Below are 15,936 nucleotides of genomic sequence, written 5' to 3' on the forward strand. Positions count from 1 at the left end.
ATACTATAACTAATAGTTTAAATATGTAAAATATATTTATGGTAAATAAATAAAATGAATTTGAGAGAACTGTAAAATAACGTAGCTCATGAAATTCAGAAGCCAATGGGCTGCATATAATATGCGAGCCCAATAAATTGCTGCCGTTGGGCTTGACCACAAATACCGTAATGAAGATTTATTCGCTCGTACAGGAAATGGGATATTCACTGCCGCATAGGATATTTTGCACGTGAAGCCAAGAAGAAGAGAAGGTACCTCATCCTAATACACATTTTCTCTCGAAAATGCCTGTGGATCTCCTACTTCAATAACTCATTGCCAAGAACCAAAAAGGTGAAACAATGATCGAAACTGCTCTGGCCGTTCGGTTTCCCGCCGGCGCAAACTTCTGCTACTCCTCTGCCGTGCCCTGTAATTCTCTCTCTCTTTCTCCCCCCGCCATTACTTACCTCAGAAGACGAGTTATACTCTCCTTTCTCTATGTTTTTTGGTCGAATTATACGAAAGTGAAAGAGGAAACGATTCTTTTGATTGCTTTACTTGCTTTCTGTTGAAATCAATGGAGCTTAAGACTCCACAACTTTTCTTTTTGGCGTTCTTTTTCCTGCATTTTACATTGTTGTCAAGCTTACTAGCTGACTAATTTTCGTAGATGTCTTTCGAATTGTTATTATTTCTAGCTTCGAAGTTTAAGATTCCACGGCTTTTCTTTTTGGCGTTCTTTTTCATGCATTTTACATGGCTGTCAAGCTTACTAGCTGTCTATTTTTCTTCTATGTTTTTCGAATTAAATGAAAGAGGGTGAGGAAACGATTGCTATTATTGCTTAACCTGAATTCTATTATAAGCTTTGGAGCTTAAGATTCCACAGCTTTTCTTTTTGGCGTTTTCTCCAGCATTTTGCTTTGCTGCCGAGCTGAGAGTATTTTTCTTCTATGCTTTTGGAATTAAGCGAAAGGGAAAGAGGAAACATTCGTTTTGATTGCTCAACGTGATTTCCGTTTGAAGCAGTGGAGCTCGAGATTCCATTGCCTTTCGTTTCGGTGTTTTCCCCCGCATTTTCTTGGCTGCCAAGCTGAGACTTCTGTTCTATAATTTTTTTGAATTAAGTGTTAGTGGCAGATGAAACAATTTTTTTGGTTGCTTAAATTGATTTCTGATAAAAGTAATGAAGCAAACGATTACACAGCGTTTGTTTTTGGAAAATTTCCGGTGTTTTTTTTGGCTGTATAGCCGAGACTAATTTTCTTCCTTGTGTTTGGTTGTGCGCATATACAGATCACCGTCCAGCTTGGACTTCGGAGGATGCAAGTAGTATAGGCAATGCTAGCAGCTTCTGCCGGCTTTTGCATTCTTGCACTTCCGATGTGCATTGGTACTTAGCTTGAGCTTGCTCCTTTCTTTTCCTCTTTTTAATATTTATTTTTTATTAAATAATTTTGTCAATGAGTTTCTTGGTATCATACGCGTGTGGGGCAAAGCAATCACAGTTCAATGCGGCATGCGAGTGTTTAAGTAACCACGGGTCTCTAGTCATTATACTGCTCCCGCTGGCCAGAAATTGTAATAAATTGAATAAAATTCCGACTTGAATACAAATCTATGATTAGAAAATACTTAGCCTAATGCAACGAGAAAGAAGTCTTAATTCAGACAATGTTTTTTCTTATAAGCCACTATAAGATGTGGTCTTTACGGAATCGCAATTGGCAAGCATCAAAAGGGCTAATGTTATTGGCAACTGTGTTGTTTGAGATCTTTCAGAAAATATTGTGTATCTGATGGTTACTCTATCAGAGTGGAAGCAGATACGTTATTTCTGTGTGTGTATATATTATAATTATTGTGTACGGAGAATCTTGACCGAATGGTCCCTTTTCTATTTGTGAACATCAAATTCGATCCAGTCTATGCATGTAAAAGGCAATAGGAAGACTGCACGATTGGAGTACTAAAACCTGATAACTAAATTGCAGGAAAAGATGCCAGAGACTTAATAGTAGGTCTCTCTTGGGAAGAAGCAATCTCAGAAAGAATGGAATCCAAGCATCAGCAGAGCCTTTGGGCTCTGCATCAGATCCAATTAAACAAAATAGGGGATTGCAGTATCATCCATCTGAGGAGCTTGTGAAATCAATAACTGAGATTGCTGATGATGTTAGACCTACCTCTGCAGAAACTACTAGAACAATCATTGAGGTATCAATTTATACTAATGCTGTTCTTATGTTCATACTTAATCATGATGTTTAATATGTTTGATGCGTCACTATAAGGAACGTTGTTTGCATTAGTGCTTTATATGCACCAACCAATGTTACCGCTGGAAGCCACTCATTTTTTTGAATTGTATATTTTTTTTCCATCACGTTCTCAAGGACCGAAATGGAGGTCAAGGATTGGAATTGCTAATCTTGAAGTTTGGAAGATTATCTTAGAAACAAAAACAATGGACCCAATTTTTTCACTACCTTTTTACTTTTTATAGTAATGACAAACTCTGTTTTTTCCTCCCTCTCTTTTGTACTAAACTTTATTTTTGTCCCTAGTACAACAAAGATAGGAATGACAATTTGAACCTCCTACTTCAGAGGAGAAGTGGGTGGGAGCTTTATTAAAGGGAGCTGCTTTTGTAATTCTCTATCGTATATAGGTTGCATGATTTCGATAATTAATATTTTCAATAGCATTTCATGTTCAGGTAAATAGCAAAGCAACATTAATGTTTGCGGGTTTGATTAATGACGAAGTTCAGGAAAACATTATCTGGCCAGAACTACCTTATGTAACTGACGAACATGGAAGTATGTCCAACATTCTAGAGTTCACCGTTCTCATACTCAAGGCCATCCTGGGCCGACCTTCCCTATTATTTTATTGATTATGTTAATTTTAATCTATTGCAGATATCTACTTTCAAATGAAGAATACTGAAGAGGCCATGAAAAATCTAACATCAGAAAATAACTTTGTGGTATGAATTTTGACTTACATATTAAACATAATGTTTTCACATCTCTCACATCTTGTCTTAAACCAATAATAATTTCAGTTGTTTACTTTTCATTATTCCAAATTTTTACTTGCCATGTGAAGGTTCCCTGTGATGTTGGTCATAGTTAGGGTATTCCTTACTATTGAAATCGGTACCGAGAGAAAAACCACGATCCGACTTTCTTCTTCTTATTATTTCATATGAACAAAAGGTACAATGAGGGAAAATTAAATAGACAACAAGCTTAAGATAAAAAAGGAAAGAATATTAGGGTTAATCTCTCCTTGGGCTTAAGCCCACTAATTCTAAAACTTCCCCTCAAGTTGGGACGTAAATATCAATAAGACCCAACTTGCTAACACATGAATCAAAGTTCTGTCTAAGAAGCCCCTTGGTGAGACCATCAATAACCTGTTGACTTGAGGGGATGTAGGGAATGCATATGCTACCATTGTCCAATCTTTCTTTAATAAAGTGTCAATCAATCTCCACATGTTTAGTTCTATCATGTTGAATTGGATTGTTAGTGATGCTAATAGATGCCTTATTATCACCGAATAATTTCATCAGCACCTCATAGTCCTAATGAAGGTTAGATAAAACCTTTTGTAGCCAAATTTCCTCACATGTCCTCAAACTCATAGCTCTGTACTTAGCTTCAGCCTGCTTCTCACCACAACCCCTTGCTTCTTACTTCTTAAAGTTACGAGATTACCCCATACAAAAGTACAATAGCCAAAGGTGGATTTCCTGCAATGGACCCTGCATAGTCAGAATCAATATAGGCCTCAATAACTCTTCTGTCGGTCTTCATGAACATCAACCCTTTACTTGGAGTTGTTTTTAAGTACCTCAAAATTCTGTTAATTGCCTCCATGTGTTCCTCATAGGGCCTGCATGAACTGGCTAACGACATTCACATCATAGGAGATATCCAGTCTAGTGTGTGACAAGTAGATCAACTTTCTCACATGGCAACAAGATTTTTCTTTATTAATTGGAGCTTTATCACCTGAATTTCCCAGTTTACTGTTGAACTCAATCGGAGTATTAGCAGGACGACATCCCAACATACATGTTTTAGTCAGCAAATCAAAGATATACTTCCTTTGAGATACAGAGGCACCTTCTTTTGATCTAGCTACTTCCATCCCAAGGAAATACTTTAGATTTCCCAAGTCTTTACTTTCAAACTCATTATCCATCTTATTTTTCAGTTGGATGATCTCAGCGGTGTCATCCCCAGGTAAAACAATGTTATCAACATAAACAATCAACATTGCGATCTTCCCAGCCTTGGAGACTTTCGTAAACAAAGTGTGATCACAGTGCTCCTGACTGGATCCTTGGGACTTGAAAAAGGTAGTAAACCTATCAAACCATGCTCTCGGTGACTGTTTTAGCCCATACAAGGAGTTTAAGTTTGCAAGCCCAATGATCAAACTGGCTTCAACCTTGGAGGGGGCTCATATAAACTTCCTCTTTTCAAGTCTTCGTTTAAGACGCATTCTTGACATCTAGCTAATATAGGAGCCAATCTTTGTTCACAGTAACAGATAACAGGACTTTAACGGTATTTAATTTTGCAATCTGGGAAAAGGTTTCACAGTATCAACTCCATAAGTATGAGTAAACCCTTTCGCCACTAACTCGGCCTTGCATCTGCCAAGAGTTCCATTTGCCTTGTATTTGAGTGTAAACAACCATTTACATCCCACGGTTTTATGTCCCTTAGGAAGAGTACGGATCTCCCAAGCCTTGTTCTTTTCACAAGCTTTATCTCTCCCATAACAATAGTTTTTCACTCAGGGCAATCTAAAGCAGGGTGGATATTTTTAGGTATCATGGTAGAGTCAAGGCTAGTTGTAAAGGCTCTGAATTGTGGTGATAGGCTATCATAGGAAACATAGTTATATATTAGGTGTTTTATCCTGGACCTGGTTCCTTTCCTCAACGCAATAGGGATGTCAAGAGACAGATCATACTTATCTAGATTACTTGAATGATCCTGTTCAGCTTCATTACCAACTGTAACTTCAATCTCATCAACATTGCCCTTTTCTACCATATCTTTAGGAACAACTATATCGAACCTGTCATTCTCACTCCGTCAATAGGGGACCCAATTTCCTGGAGATTCAGAGTCTTGGACCGGAGCTGGCTGATCAGTAGGGGACCCAATTTTCTTTATGAGGTTCCTTTTATAGTATGTTTTCTAGGGAACTCGGCTTGTTGGTAGGACCATGGGAAGAGGATCGGGGTCGGGTAAGGTAACAAGGCTAGGACTGGTAGACTCTAAGGAACAGTTTGATTCTTCACTCATACTTTGCCGCTGAAGATGGGTAACGGGAAAGGCCGATGCTTATGAAAGGTGACATCCATAGTGACAAAGTATTTACGAGAAAAAGGATGAAAACATTTATAGGCCCATTGATGAAAGAGGATACCAAACAAACACACATGCTTGAGCCCGAAGGGTGAATTTGGTTTGGTTAGGGCCAAAACTATGAACATAAGCTGTACACCCAAACACTCGAAGGGAAACCTCAAGTGAGGCGGGTAGAGGGATATGACTTCTTGAGACACTCTAAGGGAGTCTGAATATGACTTCTTAAGACACTCTAAGGGACACTAGAGGGCATCCTATTGATGAGATATGTTGCAGTAAGAACATCTCCCCACAGATAAGAAGGAAAGGAAGTAGACAACATAATGGAACAAGCTATTTCCAAAAGATGACGGTTTTTCCGCTCGGCGATCCCATTTTGTTGAAGGGTGAGCACATGAGTTTTGGTGAACAATCCCTTTGGTGGATAGAAACTCACTAAGGGTATGGTTTTGAAACTCACGACTATTATAGCTTTGAAGAATCACAGTTTTGCATTAAACTATGTTTCTATAGTGTGATAGAAGTTCTGGAATACAGAGGAGACCTCAAACTTATCAGTGATATGAAAGACTTAGATAAGACGAGTATGATAATCAATAAGGGTCACAGACCACTATTTCCCAGAAGAGGTAGTGACCTTTGACGGACCCCAAATGTCACTATGGATAAGGGTGAACAGTTGGGTTGGTTTATATGGCTATGAGGGAAAGGAAACCCAATGTTGTTTAGCCTGAAGAGACGCATCACAAGATAAAGAGGAGACATCAACTTTAGAGAAAAGATGGGGAAATAAGTACTTCATATTATTGAAAATTTGGATGGTTCAATCGGAAATGCCATAACATACGACCTTGTTCAGAAATAGTAAAATATGAAGATAATAAACTAGTCCTAGAGAACTAGCAGAGGTATCATCGTCAATGAGATAGATTCCCTTGCTATGCCAAGCAGTGCTAATCATCCTCCCCAAGCTCAAGTCTTGTAAAGAAACAGAATCAGGTCAGAAAATAGCTTTGCAGTTCAGCGCATGGGTGATCTTGCTTATAAATAGCAATTATATGAAATTTTAGGGACATGTCATTTCAGAGGGTAGCCCCTCAAAGGGAAAAATTTTCCCCTTCCCCGCAATTGGAGGCAAAGAACCATCGACTATTATGATCTTTTCATTACCAGCACACGAAATATAAGAAACAACCTCAAAGGAACCTGTCAAGTGATATATAGCACCCGAGTCTAGGATCTAGAGATTCTTTCCATCGACACTGGTAAAACTAAGGGACTGAGACATACATGACTCAACAGTAGCCCTTAGGGTGGACTGGGACCGTTTTGGTTTATAGACTATAGTAGAGCCAAGTGGTTGAGAGGTTCTAATAGACTCACTCATATAAGCACACCTTGAATTCTGTTTATCATTTGAGGAGTGTTTCTTACCTCCTGAAGGACAACCATGTAGTTTCCGACACTAATCTTTAGTGTGCCACAATTTCTTGCAATATTCTTAGATAGGAATCGATTTCCCATTATTTTTCTAACTATCATGGATAGAGGATCTAGAACTGAATGCAGCAGAATCAGTAGCAGGAGTAGTTAGAACACTCATGTCACTCATACAATCTTCTTCGAGACAGACTGCATAGCACCCTTCCATTAAGGAGGAGAGAGGTTTTTAGCCCAGTATACGACCACGAACAATGTCAAACTTGGGGTTGAGACTTGCAAGGAAGTCATAAACCCGATCAGCTTCTTTAACTTTAGAATATTGTATGCCATCACTCGGAGTATCCCAAATTGTCTCTCTGCACAGGCCCATCTCTTGCAAGGTTAGGGAAAGTTTATTAAGATAGGAGGTTGCATCTGGAGTTTCTTGTTTGCAATCATGGACCTGTTTTCTTCGTGTATACAAACGAGAGGTGTTCTGATGCTTCAAATGGAGTTTCTGAGTAGTATCCCATAGGTCCTTTGCAGTTGCTACATATATCAAAGGTTTGCCAATCTGTAGCTCCATACTATTGATCAACATGGACCGGATAAGAGAATCCTCCCCCTCTAGAATCGTTCCTGGGAGTCACTTGGTCGGGTAGGAGAGTCTCCCTTGTCAAAAACCAAATTGGTGGAGTCCCTGAAGAATTATTTTGACCGATTGTGACCAAGGATTTTGCGGTCTTGGTTTTTAGTCCTTGTATTCTTTCATTTTCTTTTCAATGGAAGTAGTTATTTCTATAACAAAAAAAAAAAAAAAAAAAACCAAAAAAAGAAGAGAAAAACCATGTTTTAATGCATTCCTTTTCACTATAAGTTTGGGAATACAGAGTGTATTCAAGGACTGACTATAGTTTTAGAAAAACCCAAGACAGCTTTTGAAGCAAAAAGGTTCTCGTATACCTTTGTAATTCAGAAGAAACAAAAATTATAATGGTTATCCATTAGTTATCGAAACCTTTAGATTAAACTCAAAGACTTTTTTTCTATTTCATTCTTCTTGGAAAATAAAGAGAGAACAGAAATAATTCGTCGCAGCTATTGTGGGTTGTGAGGTGAGTGTGTTGCCTGGCTCTTTGGTGGTCAGAATTGGAGGGGCATCTCCTTTTGATTTACAGTAATTGAAAAGGTCCACTAGCAACTTGCTTTTTGATATTGAAAAAACTATCGATAGATAAAAAAAGGAGGGAGGGTTGTGATGTTTCGAAAGGTCCACAATCCCCTTGCTTCTTGGAAGAAAAACTTTCTTTTCCAAGTGAGGAAGATTTGCTCTCAAGTCTCATCCAAGCAGTGGTATCTGGGATCCTACTGTACTCTCTCTCCTTTTTAGAATTCCTGCTTTGATCAATAAAAGCCTAGAGAACTTTATAAGGAATTTTTTCTGAGATGGGTTTGACAAAGGGATGATTTGATCTTGTTAGTTGGGAGATAGTTTCAAGGTCATTGAAGTTACCCTCATCCCTTTGATTAGGTTTTGAGAAGGATTTTTTTAATGGAAACAAAAAATTTAATTGATATGATGAAAACAAGACTACTGCTTCAAAATACAAGATCTCAAAATATAAGGAAAAAATAGAAGACAAACACAACTAATGAAGGACACATGCTAAAAAAAAGAAAAACTTCAACCAAGAAGCACAAGAAACTAAGGAAGATAGTCCCATAAGAAACTAAGAGAAAATCCTAACCAAGACAAACCAGGCCAAACACAAAGAAATATCAATCCAAAAAACTGGCACAAAGTGTCAAAAACCTCTGAAAAATCCCATATGAGAGGGAAACGAGAGCCCAAGGAAAATGGGACTTTAAGAAATTCTAAACCTCAAACAATCCACAAAAATGCAAATAGCTCTAAATGAACAAGACGAGGACACTTAAACTACAGCTCCTGGAGAACTAGAGGGAATTACCTGCAACTGAAGACCACAAACCTTAACCAAAGAAGCGAATTTTTCAAGAAGCAAAGAAGGCGTAGGAGAAGCTGCAGCAAAAACCTAACGTAAGTGAACCAATATCTTAACTTGCAAAACTTTGATTATAGGCTTCTGCAAATATATCCTCTAGTAGGTTCTCCATAAAAACTTCATTGCTCACACTTAACAATGATTTCTCATCATCTTTGAAAGAACAAAAACTTCCTTAGGAGAAGGGGGGATGGTACCTCTTTAGTAGACTGAACATGTTACGATCCAAATGGAGGGAGAGAAGTAATAGATTTCTTAAAGAACTTGTTACGATCCAAAGACTGATGATGCTTGAAGGGACTGATGAAGAAAAAAAAAAAAAATGAGCGGAAGGCTCATCTATTATCTCTCTCCCTAGAGAAGTAAGTTTGAGTTTCTCTAAACCTCCTGTTCACTTTTCCCTCATTCTCCTAGTTCTTTAAATGTCAATTGAGAATGCTTGAATACCTATTTTTGTGATGATTACTGGGTGGGAAGAAATCTTTTGCACACCTCTACCCCGTCTGTACCACCTATTAGATATGAAATTACAGTCTAGGCCCCTTGCTTTTCCTTCTTCTTCTTCGTTTGTTCTTTTGGGGTTTCATTGCTTCCTTATTCCTTTTCTTTTGTTCTTTTGGGGTTTCATTGCTTCCTTATTCCTTTTCTTTTGTTCTTTTGGGAATAGGGAATTGTCAGTTTCTCCCTTACTGTTGTTTAGCCTACTATTAAATTTTTGACAAATGATGCATGGTTTTGTTTTTGTTTTTTTAAGTGCGGTATTTTTCCTCCGAGGGTGATTAATAATTCTTTAAATTTTTTTGGAGCATCTATTCCTTTATTTAACTTTATTTATGAGATTTCTTAACTCAAACGTGGAAGTCATATTATTATTTTTTATTTGTATGAGTGAAGATTCGATTCAATGTTTTAAATTTTAATAATATATCACAATCAAAATTTAAATTTGGTTGTAACTATTTAAGATTGTGCGGGAGTTAAATTTGACATTCATGATAATTTCTTACTCTTTAAAATTGCCATTGTCATCACAACGTATAGGGAGTAGTGCTTAGGTTAAGAATGTTCATCATGGTCAGACTTTTGGTAAATTTTTATAGACCTTTGTCTACATCATGTGTTTTATTTGCATTCTTCCCATCCAGCATTTCATGAGTAGTGAGATTTTTTAAGCAGACATACTTTCATTCCGTAATATTGGCTGTATAAATTTATTTTTGGTGGAAAAGAATGTTCAAATAGATAATGCATTTCATGGTTTTAATGATATAGCAAGTGCTTATTGGCCTTGATACCATGGAAATGATCAATGAGATGGAGTTGTTCGGTCCATCAGAAATTGATTTTGGATTTGAAGAGCTTGATGATGGGGCTACAAATGTTGGAGATGATGATGATGATGATGATGGTGATGGTGAAGATGAAGATGAAGACGACGATGAGGATAACGACGATGATGATGCAGATGATGAATATAATAGGGTCTCTCTATATAAAAGAAAAAGTATATTGTTGGATTCCACTATTTTAGTTTGATATTAAATGTTTCTCCATTCTGCAGGACTGGGTTTCTGTCATAGATGATGAAGATGATCAAAATAACTCTGATGAGACCTTGGGAGATTGGGCAAAACTGGAGACAATGCGTTCTTCACATCCGATGCATTTTGCCAACAAGCTTTCGGAGGTAATGATTTATGAGGGATTACAATTTTCCCCCCCAGCGAGAACCACTAACGAGTCTTGGTCTCTCCATATATGTCAAATGAAGCATCTGATTTCTAATTATATTTATATTCATATGCTTGTTATGTCTTATAGGTTGCATCAGATGATCCCATTGATTGGATGGAACAGCCCCCAGCAACATTAGTGATTCAAGGTGTTCTAAGACCTGCATTCAGTGAAGAGCAGACTGTTATCCAGAAGCATCTTTCCAGCCGCCATTTGAGTAATGGTGACATAAACGAGGCTCAGAAACTTGAAGAGAACCTTGAAAGTCATGGTAGGATCAATCATCATGGTCATGAATCAAGTTCATCCAAAGATGGTTTAAACTTGATGGATGCATTGGATGAAAGTATTCCAGCGAGTGAGGCTTCATTTTACCGGCTGGAGATGATAAAAGTTCAGCTATTTACAGGAAATTCACACCCAGTATGTTTAGTTTCTGTTTTATTTAGCACTTTGTCATTGATTTCCTTTTTACATTGTAGCATGTTTTCTTGAAACAGCATCATACACCACACACCTTTTTCACTTGCAAGATTGAGTTCTCTTAGTGTACAGTTGCAGTGGCCTAATCTGAGTTTTTCTCATTTGGAAACTACCATTGTGCGTTTCCTCTCTAATATAAACCTTTGACTCTTTTTTTTTTGGATAAAAAACAATTTCATTGATTCAATGAAATATCCAAGATATATGTATCTTGGACGTTATATTCGCATGCTATGCTTAATTTTTGAAAAATTTATTAATGGTAATCTGTGAGGATTCTCACTTCTTTCTTGTATTCTTTTACTAACTCAAGGGCAAAAACAGAGGCAGCACTCTGTGTTTATATATTTATATTGCCAAAAACAGTAGATACATGATATATGATAGAAATAACTATGAAATAAAACAAGGAGAATAGAAAAGAACTAACCGACCTATTCCCCTAGGCTAAGGTAGGGTTCCCCAGCCGCCAATCTCTCTTTTTACTCAAAACATTCTTCACAAATCACTCATACCTAGAATGCTACCCTCCCCTTGCTATTTATAAGACATTTGGCCGAATAGGACAAACAACATGATCTTGTTGGGCCCACTTGCTGCTCCACTAATCCACTATTTCATTTCCATCCTCTCTTTCCTCCTTGCTGTCCTGTAACTTTCCTTTCTTACCCCTCCTCTTATACACATTAATAATGGGAGGTCTTACATAATCATTACCGATTTTCAAAATGATAATGTCGCTCATCTTTCTCTGGCGGTGGGTGAAAAAGTTGCTGCCTCGGAACTAAAGTATTCGTGTCAGCTTCGGCCAGTGGAACTATAAAACACAACAGAAATTTAACTGATACAAACCACTTGCCTTCATTTCGTATATTTTTTGTATTCAATTTTTATTTGAACATGATATATTCTATCTAACAAAGAAAACCAGCACTTCCTGGAACTTGGCCGACTCGCCGGTCATATTTTAGATACTTTATGCGTTATAAATGTTTAATGCCTACAATTTGCAGTCCCCACAATTCTGAGAGGGCTTGTTGTTTTTCTTGAGCCTGCTTCTGGTTGTTACTGACAAAAATTCTTTGATCTTTCCCAGAGCGACGTTGAAATAGAAGATCTCATGAAAGCTCAACCTGATGCGATTGCGCACTCGGCCGAAAAGATTATTTCTCGTTTAAGAGCAGGTGGAGAAAAGACCACACAAGCGCTCAAGTCTCTCTGTTGGAGATGCAAGGGCATTCAGGTTGAGGTAATATATAAATCTTAAAACCAGAAATTATTTCAATTTTTCGTTGAAATATTTGTTTGTCTCTGAATTATTACCATTCATCTTCCCAAATGATACGTCTCCAAAAGGCTGTTTAGTTTGTTATTTTTATATAAATCTGATTATGTATTTTGATATTTTTTAGTACGGATTATGTATTTTGGCTTAAAAAAAAAAAGAAAAAAAGGATTATGTATTTTGAAATTTAATTAGTCATGTAATAGTATAACGACCTTTTCATATTGTAGAAGTGGTAAGAGAATTTAGGTCTATGAGGTCATAACAATTACCCTTGGTATACTTTGGTTGACTATTAATTAGTCATTACTTACTTCATAGTGGACTTCTTAATTTTATGGTTGGTTTCGAAAACTGCCAGCATCTAAACAGACGCCAAATTAGTATAGAACGAAAGTAGCCTTCTTTCATTTGCTGTAGCATAGAGATAAATCGACCAAGTAATGTACCTTTCTAGTTGTGTTGCCTGATTTGCGGTGTCGTGAACTGAAGTATTTTCTAAAAATCAGTACACAGGTCACAGTTGAATAGTTCAACATGGATTTGAACATAGGCTATGATGGAATTTGACAGGACTGTTCAATATTGAGGTTTTATATTTGTGTATATACACTTAATTTTTTTGAGAAAGAAACAGATAATCGATGAATGAGTACTTTTATCGCCAATGGTGGATTACAAAAATATCGGGTTGTTTTAGGACAGGAGAAATCTTCAATTCTAAAATTCTTAGCTTTAAATTTTCTCCAAAGACCTATCCTTTCTAATTTTAGTTTCTTCATTTGTCATTCTAGTTCAACAATAGATATGCATATTATAATGATGCTCACGGTGTTTCGGATCTTGGTCTTCACTGAATAATTGCAGGAGGCAGTAATCAATGGTATCGATTCACTTGGATTTGATGTGAGGGTTTGCTCCGGAACTCAGGTCCAAACGTTGCGGTTTGCTTTTGATACTCGAGTAAGTCAACTCTCACGTTAGTATCAAGTTACTGTTTTTTCCTCTTGATTAATTACTGCATATGATAACTAAAGAAGCAAATGCATATTCATAGTTTGTGATACAATTGGCAGTTGCAATAACCAGATACGATTACTATAAAAGCAAATGCATAGTCATACATAGTTTGTGACATAACTGGCAGCTGCAATATTTTTAACATAACCATATATGACGTGATTTGATGAACTTCCATCCATGGTGCTTTTCTCCTTTTTCTAAATTGTCAATTATTTGTCGTAATTGTCAGATTTGTGAAAACAATTTAAGAATGATTTGGAAAGACTCATCAGATTTCAAATATGCACTTATGAAGCTTGATTAAACCGAATTTTATTCAAGTGCGGTTTTGCCTTTTGGCACACAGCCTTCAGACGCAGTCTACCTGATTTGGTTTAATCACTATACCCTATTTGTTTTAACACAAAGAACGTTTCTGTTTCAATTTCCATTATGGCTTGGATCCATTTAGTTTTTTTGGTTCAGTTTCTTTCATCCTAATTGATGCTGCCCGTGCAGAGTAGAGCCATGAATTTGTACACCAGATTTGCCGATTTGGCTAATCTGTTTATATATATATATATATATACAGAGACATGTGGTCTCTTCTAAGATTCATGCAGTGATATTCTAGACCTTTAAGTAGCTCATCTAATCCTTCCCAATTCAAAACTAGAAAAGAGAAAAACCAAACCCTAGGATTATCTAATATTCATCTTCAAAATGCAAAGAATAACCCACCTAAATATCTTCAACAATTGAATGAAGCCAATGTTTTATGCTTTTTAGTGAATTACCTTTGGAATCTTTAGGTTATATTTACATATATCCTGAAGTTTTCTGGAAAAGAAAAAGAACGGATCAACTAACATATGCGTATCCTAGCTTTCCTAGCTGGATAGTATTGAATAATTATCCTCTCAAAAGAATGTTCAAGTATAAGATGAAGAATGTAAATGGAAAAACGGATTCATACAGCAAACCAGATGATGCTATGGGAGCCAAAGCAATGGAAGATTTAGAAGAGTCCAAACAAGACGGAAACTCCAAGTATGATCAACCACAAGATATGCACCAAGAGGAGAGCCTGGCCAGGAATAGACGCAGAACCACCGTTGCCGACCTCACAAAAGCCCATCTTGGCGACCTTGACACCTGAACACAAAGCATCGGCACAACCACACCAGTAGGTAACGCCATCAACCCCGCAGACCGGGTCCGTCCTAAAGCATTTCACGGGGCAAGAAGAGGGCACCGATACAGGACAGAGATCTACATCGCCGTCGTTATTGGTAGCTTCAGAAGGCAAGCGGATGGCGGAGGAAACATCCTCAGATCGGACTGGAAAGACGAAGATGAGGAGTAAAAATAAAAAAATGATGGAAATTGGGGGTGTAGAGAAGAGGGTCATGTTTCGCGAACTTTGAAAAAGCTCGCGTGATTGGAGATTATGAGCTTTTAGATTTAGGACAGGAAGGAAGAGACCTCTGTCATGGAATTTTCTTGACAGTTGGGCAACGAACAAGTGGAACAGCCTTAGCTAGGAATTTGTTGGCCCTACGTCCCCCTATTTTGTTTTTCAAAATGGCTTTCCTCTTTTCACATTTCTCACCTAACCATTTGAATTCTTACCTAAAAAAAGAAAGTTTTGAAATATATCTTAATTTTCAAAATTTACCATAAATTTGGGGATTTTAACTATCCATCTCTAAGTATCTCAACATTAGATAAAAATAGTCGGTTGAACTAGATTCTTTTTTGGTAAAATGTAGATAACAAAATATAAATACCAATATATGAAAATGATGTTTATGGACTTAGTTGTCAATAACAACAAACAAAAAAACCAAATGGTTAACAAACGAGACACTTTGGTATCTCAACAATGACTTTTTTTTATTCGTGGATAAATTACCCTCTCTTGGAGTTTTCCTATGTAGGTGTTAAGTTTATATTTCTAATGGCAGTGAGTTGTCTTTGCAGGAAAATGCTTACTAGTGAGCTTAACCAATTAGTATGTTTGTGCAGGCAACCTCAGAATTCAGTGCGGAAAAACAGCTGAACGACTTGCTTTTCCCGAGAATTCATTCCAAACATCAAAAAATGAAACAAACATACCAAAATGAATGCTAAACATTGTAAGCCTTCTCACTACATTACAATCTAATTATGGTTGTGTTTGGCTTTCTCAGGTTCAGGTTCCGATCTTTAATGTTTCAAAGCAGAATGGAAATAGGTAAATTTATTTTAAACTGTTGATTCATTAGATTATGGATCTGGTGATTGCAAACCCGCAATCATTCTTCAATTTATTATCAATTGGCCTCTACCAACAGCTCTCTTCTTCTGTTCTACTCTGCCATTAATCTGATTCCTAGCGTTTGCTTGTTTCAAGCGAATGTTTTTAGTACAAGAGGAGTGGAAACTAAAAAATTTGAATATTTAACCAAAGTCGATGACATGTTTTATTAGTTAAGTTAGTCAGTAGACACAAGTTGACTTTAATTAAAGTGATTAAGCATGAAGGATATTAATCAAATTAACTGCTGTGAGATGATTTTTCTCCTAGGTTAATTCACAAGTTTAAACTTTGAAGTTT

General features: G+C 37.0%; 2 protein-coding genes across 3 annotated transcripts; one reads left to right on the forward strand and one right to left on the reverse strand.

The window, feature by feature from the left end:
- Window positions 1-210: 210 nt before the first annotated feature.
- Window positions 211-15,666, forward strand: LOC103484131 (uncharacterized protein At3g49140-like). 2 transcript variants are annotated; one of them, XM_051086322.1, is made up of 11 exons: window positions 211-414; window positions 1,282-1,378; window positions 1,980-2,202; window positions 2,705-2,807; window positions 2,910-2,977; window positions 10,106-10,315; window positions 10,395-10,520; window positions 10,655-10,990; window positions 12,147-12,299; window positions 13,203-13,298; window positions 14,316-15,153. In XM_051086322.1, the coding sequence occupies exons 1-11, from the start codon at window positions 345-347 to the stop codon at window positions 14,325-14,327; spliced, it is 1,494 nt and encodes a 497-aa protein (XP_050942279.1). In that variant the 5' UTR covers window positions 211-344; the 3' UTR covers window positions 14,328-15,153. The 2 variants fall into 2 exon arrangements, with proteins under 2 accessions (XP_050942279.1, XP_008439307.1); XM_008441085.3 differs by lacking the exon at window positions 14,316-15,153 and adding an exon at window positions 15,366-15,666 and having other exon boundaries at window positions 212-414.
- LOC103484162 (uncharacterized) lies at window positions 14,101-14,748 on the reverse strand. Its single transcript, XM_008441126.3, has one exon. It carries the CDS (start codon window positions 14,746-14,748, stop codon window positions 14,356-14,358), a length of 393 nt encoding a protein of 130 aa, XP_008439348.2. The 3' UTR covers window positions 14,101-14,355.
- Window positions 15,667-15,936: the final 270 nt, after the last annotated feature.

Source organism: Cucumis melo, chromosome 6 (genome assembly GCF_025177605.1).
Source record: "Cucumis melo cultivar AY chromosome 6, USDA_Cmelo_AY_1.0, whole genome shotgun sequence".
Classification (NCBI taxonomy): domain Eukaryota; kingdom Viridiplantae; phylum Streptophyta; class Magnoliopsida; order Cucurbitales; family Cucurbitaceae; genus Cucumis; species Cucumis melo.

Excerpts from the sequence above, each read along its gene's own strand:
- LOC103484162 (XM_008441126.3), bottom strand. The coding sequence starts at position 14,748 with ATGACCCTCTTCTCTACACCCCCAATTTCCATCATTTTTTTATTTTTA.
- LOC103484131 (XM_008441085.3), top strand. The coding sequence starts at position 345 with ATGATCGAAACTGCTCTGGCCGTTCGGTTTCCCGCCGGCGCAAACTTC. Across the intron at positions 2,203-2,704 it reads CTACTAGAACAATCATTGAG|GTAAATAGCAAAGCAACATT; the intron begins GTATCAATTTAT and ends TTTCATGTTCAG. Across the intron at positions 10,991-12,146 it reads TTACAGGAAATTCACACCCA|AGCGACGTTGAAATAGAAGA; the intron begins GTATGTTTAGTT and ends GATCTTTCCCAG.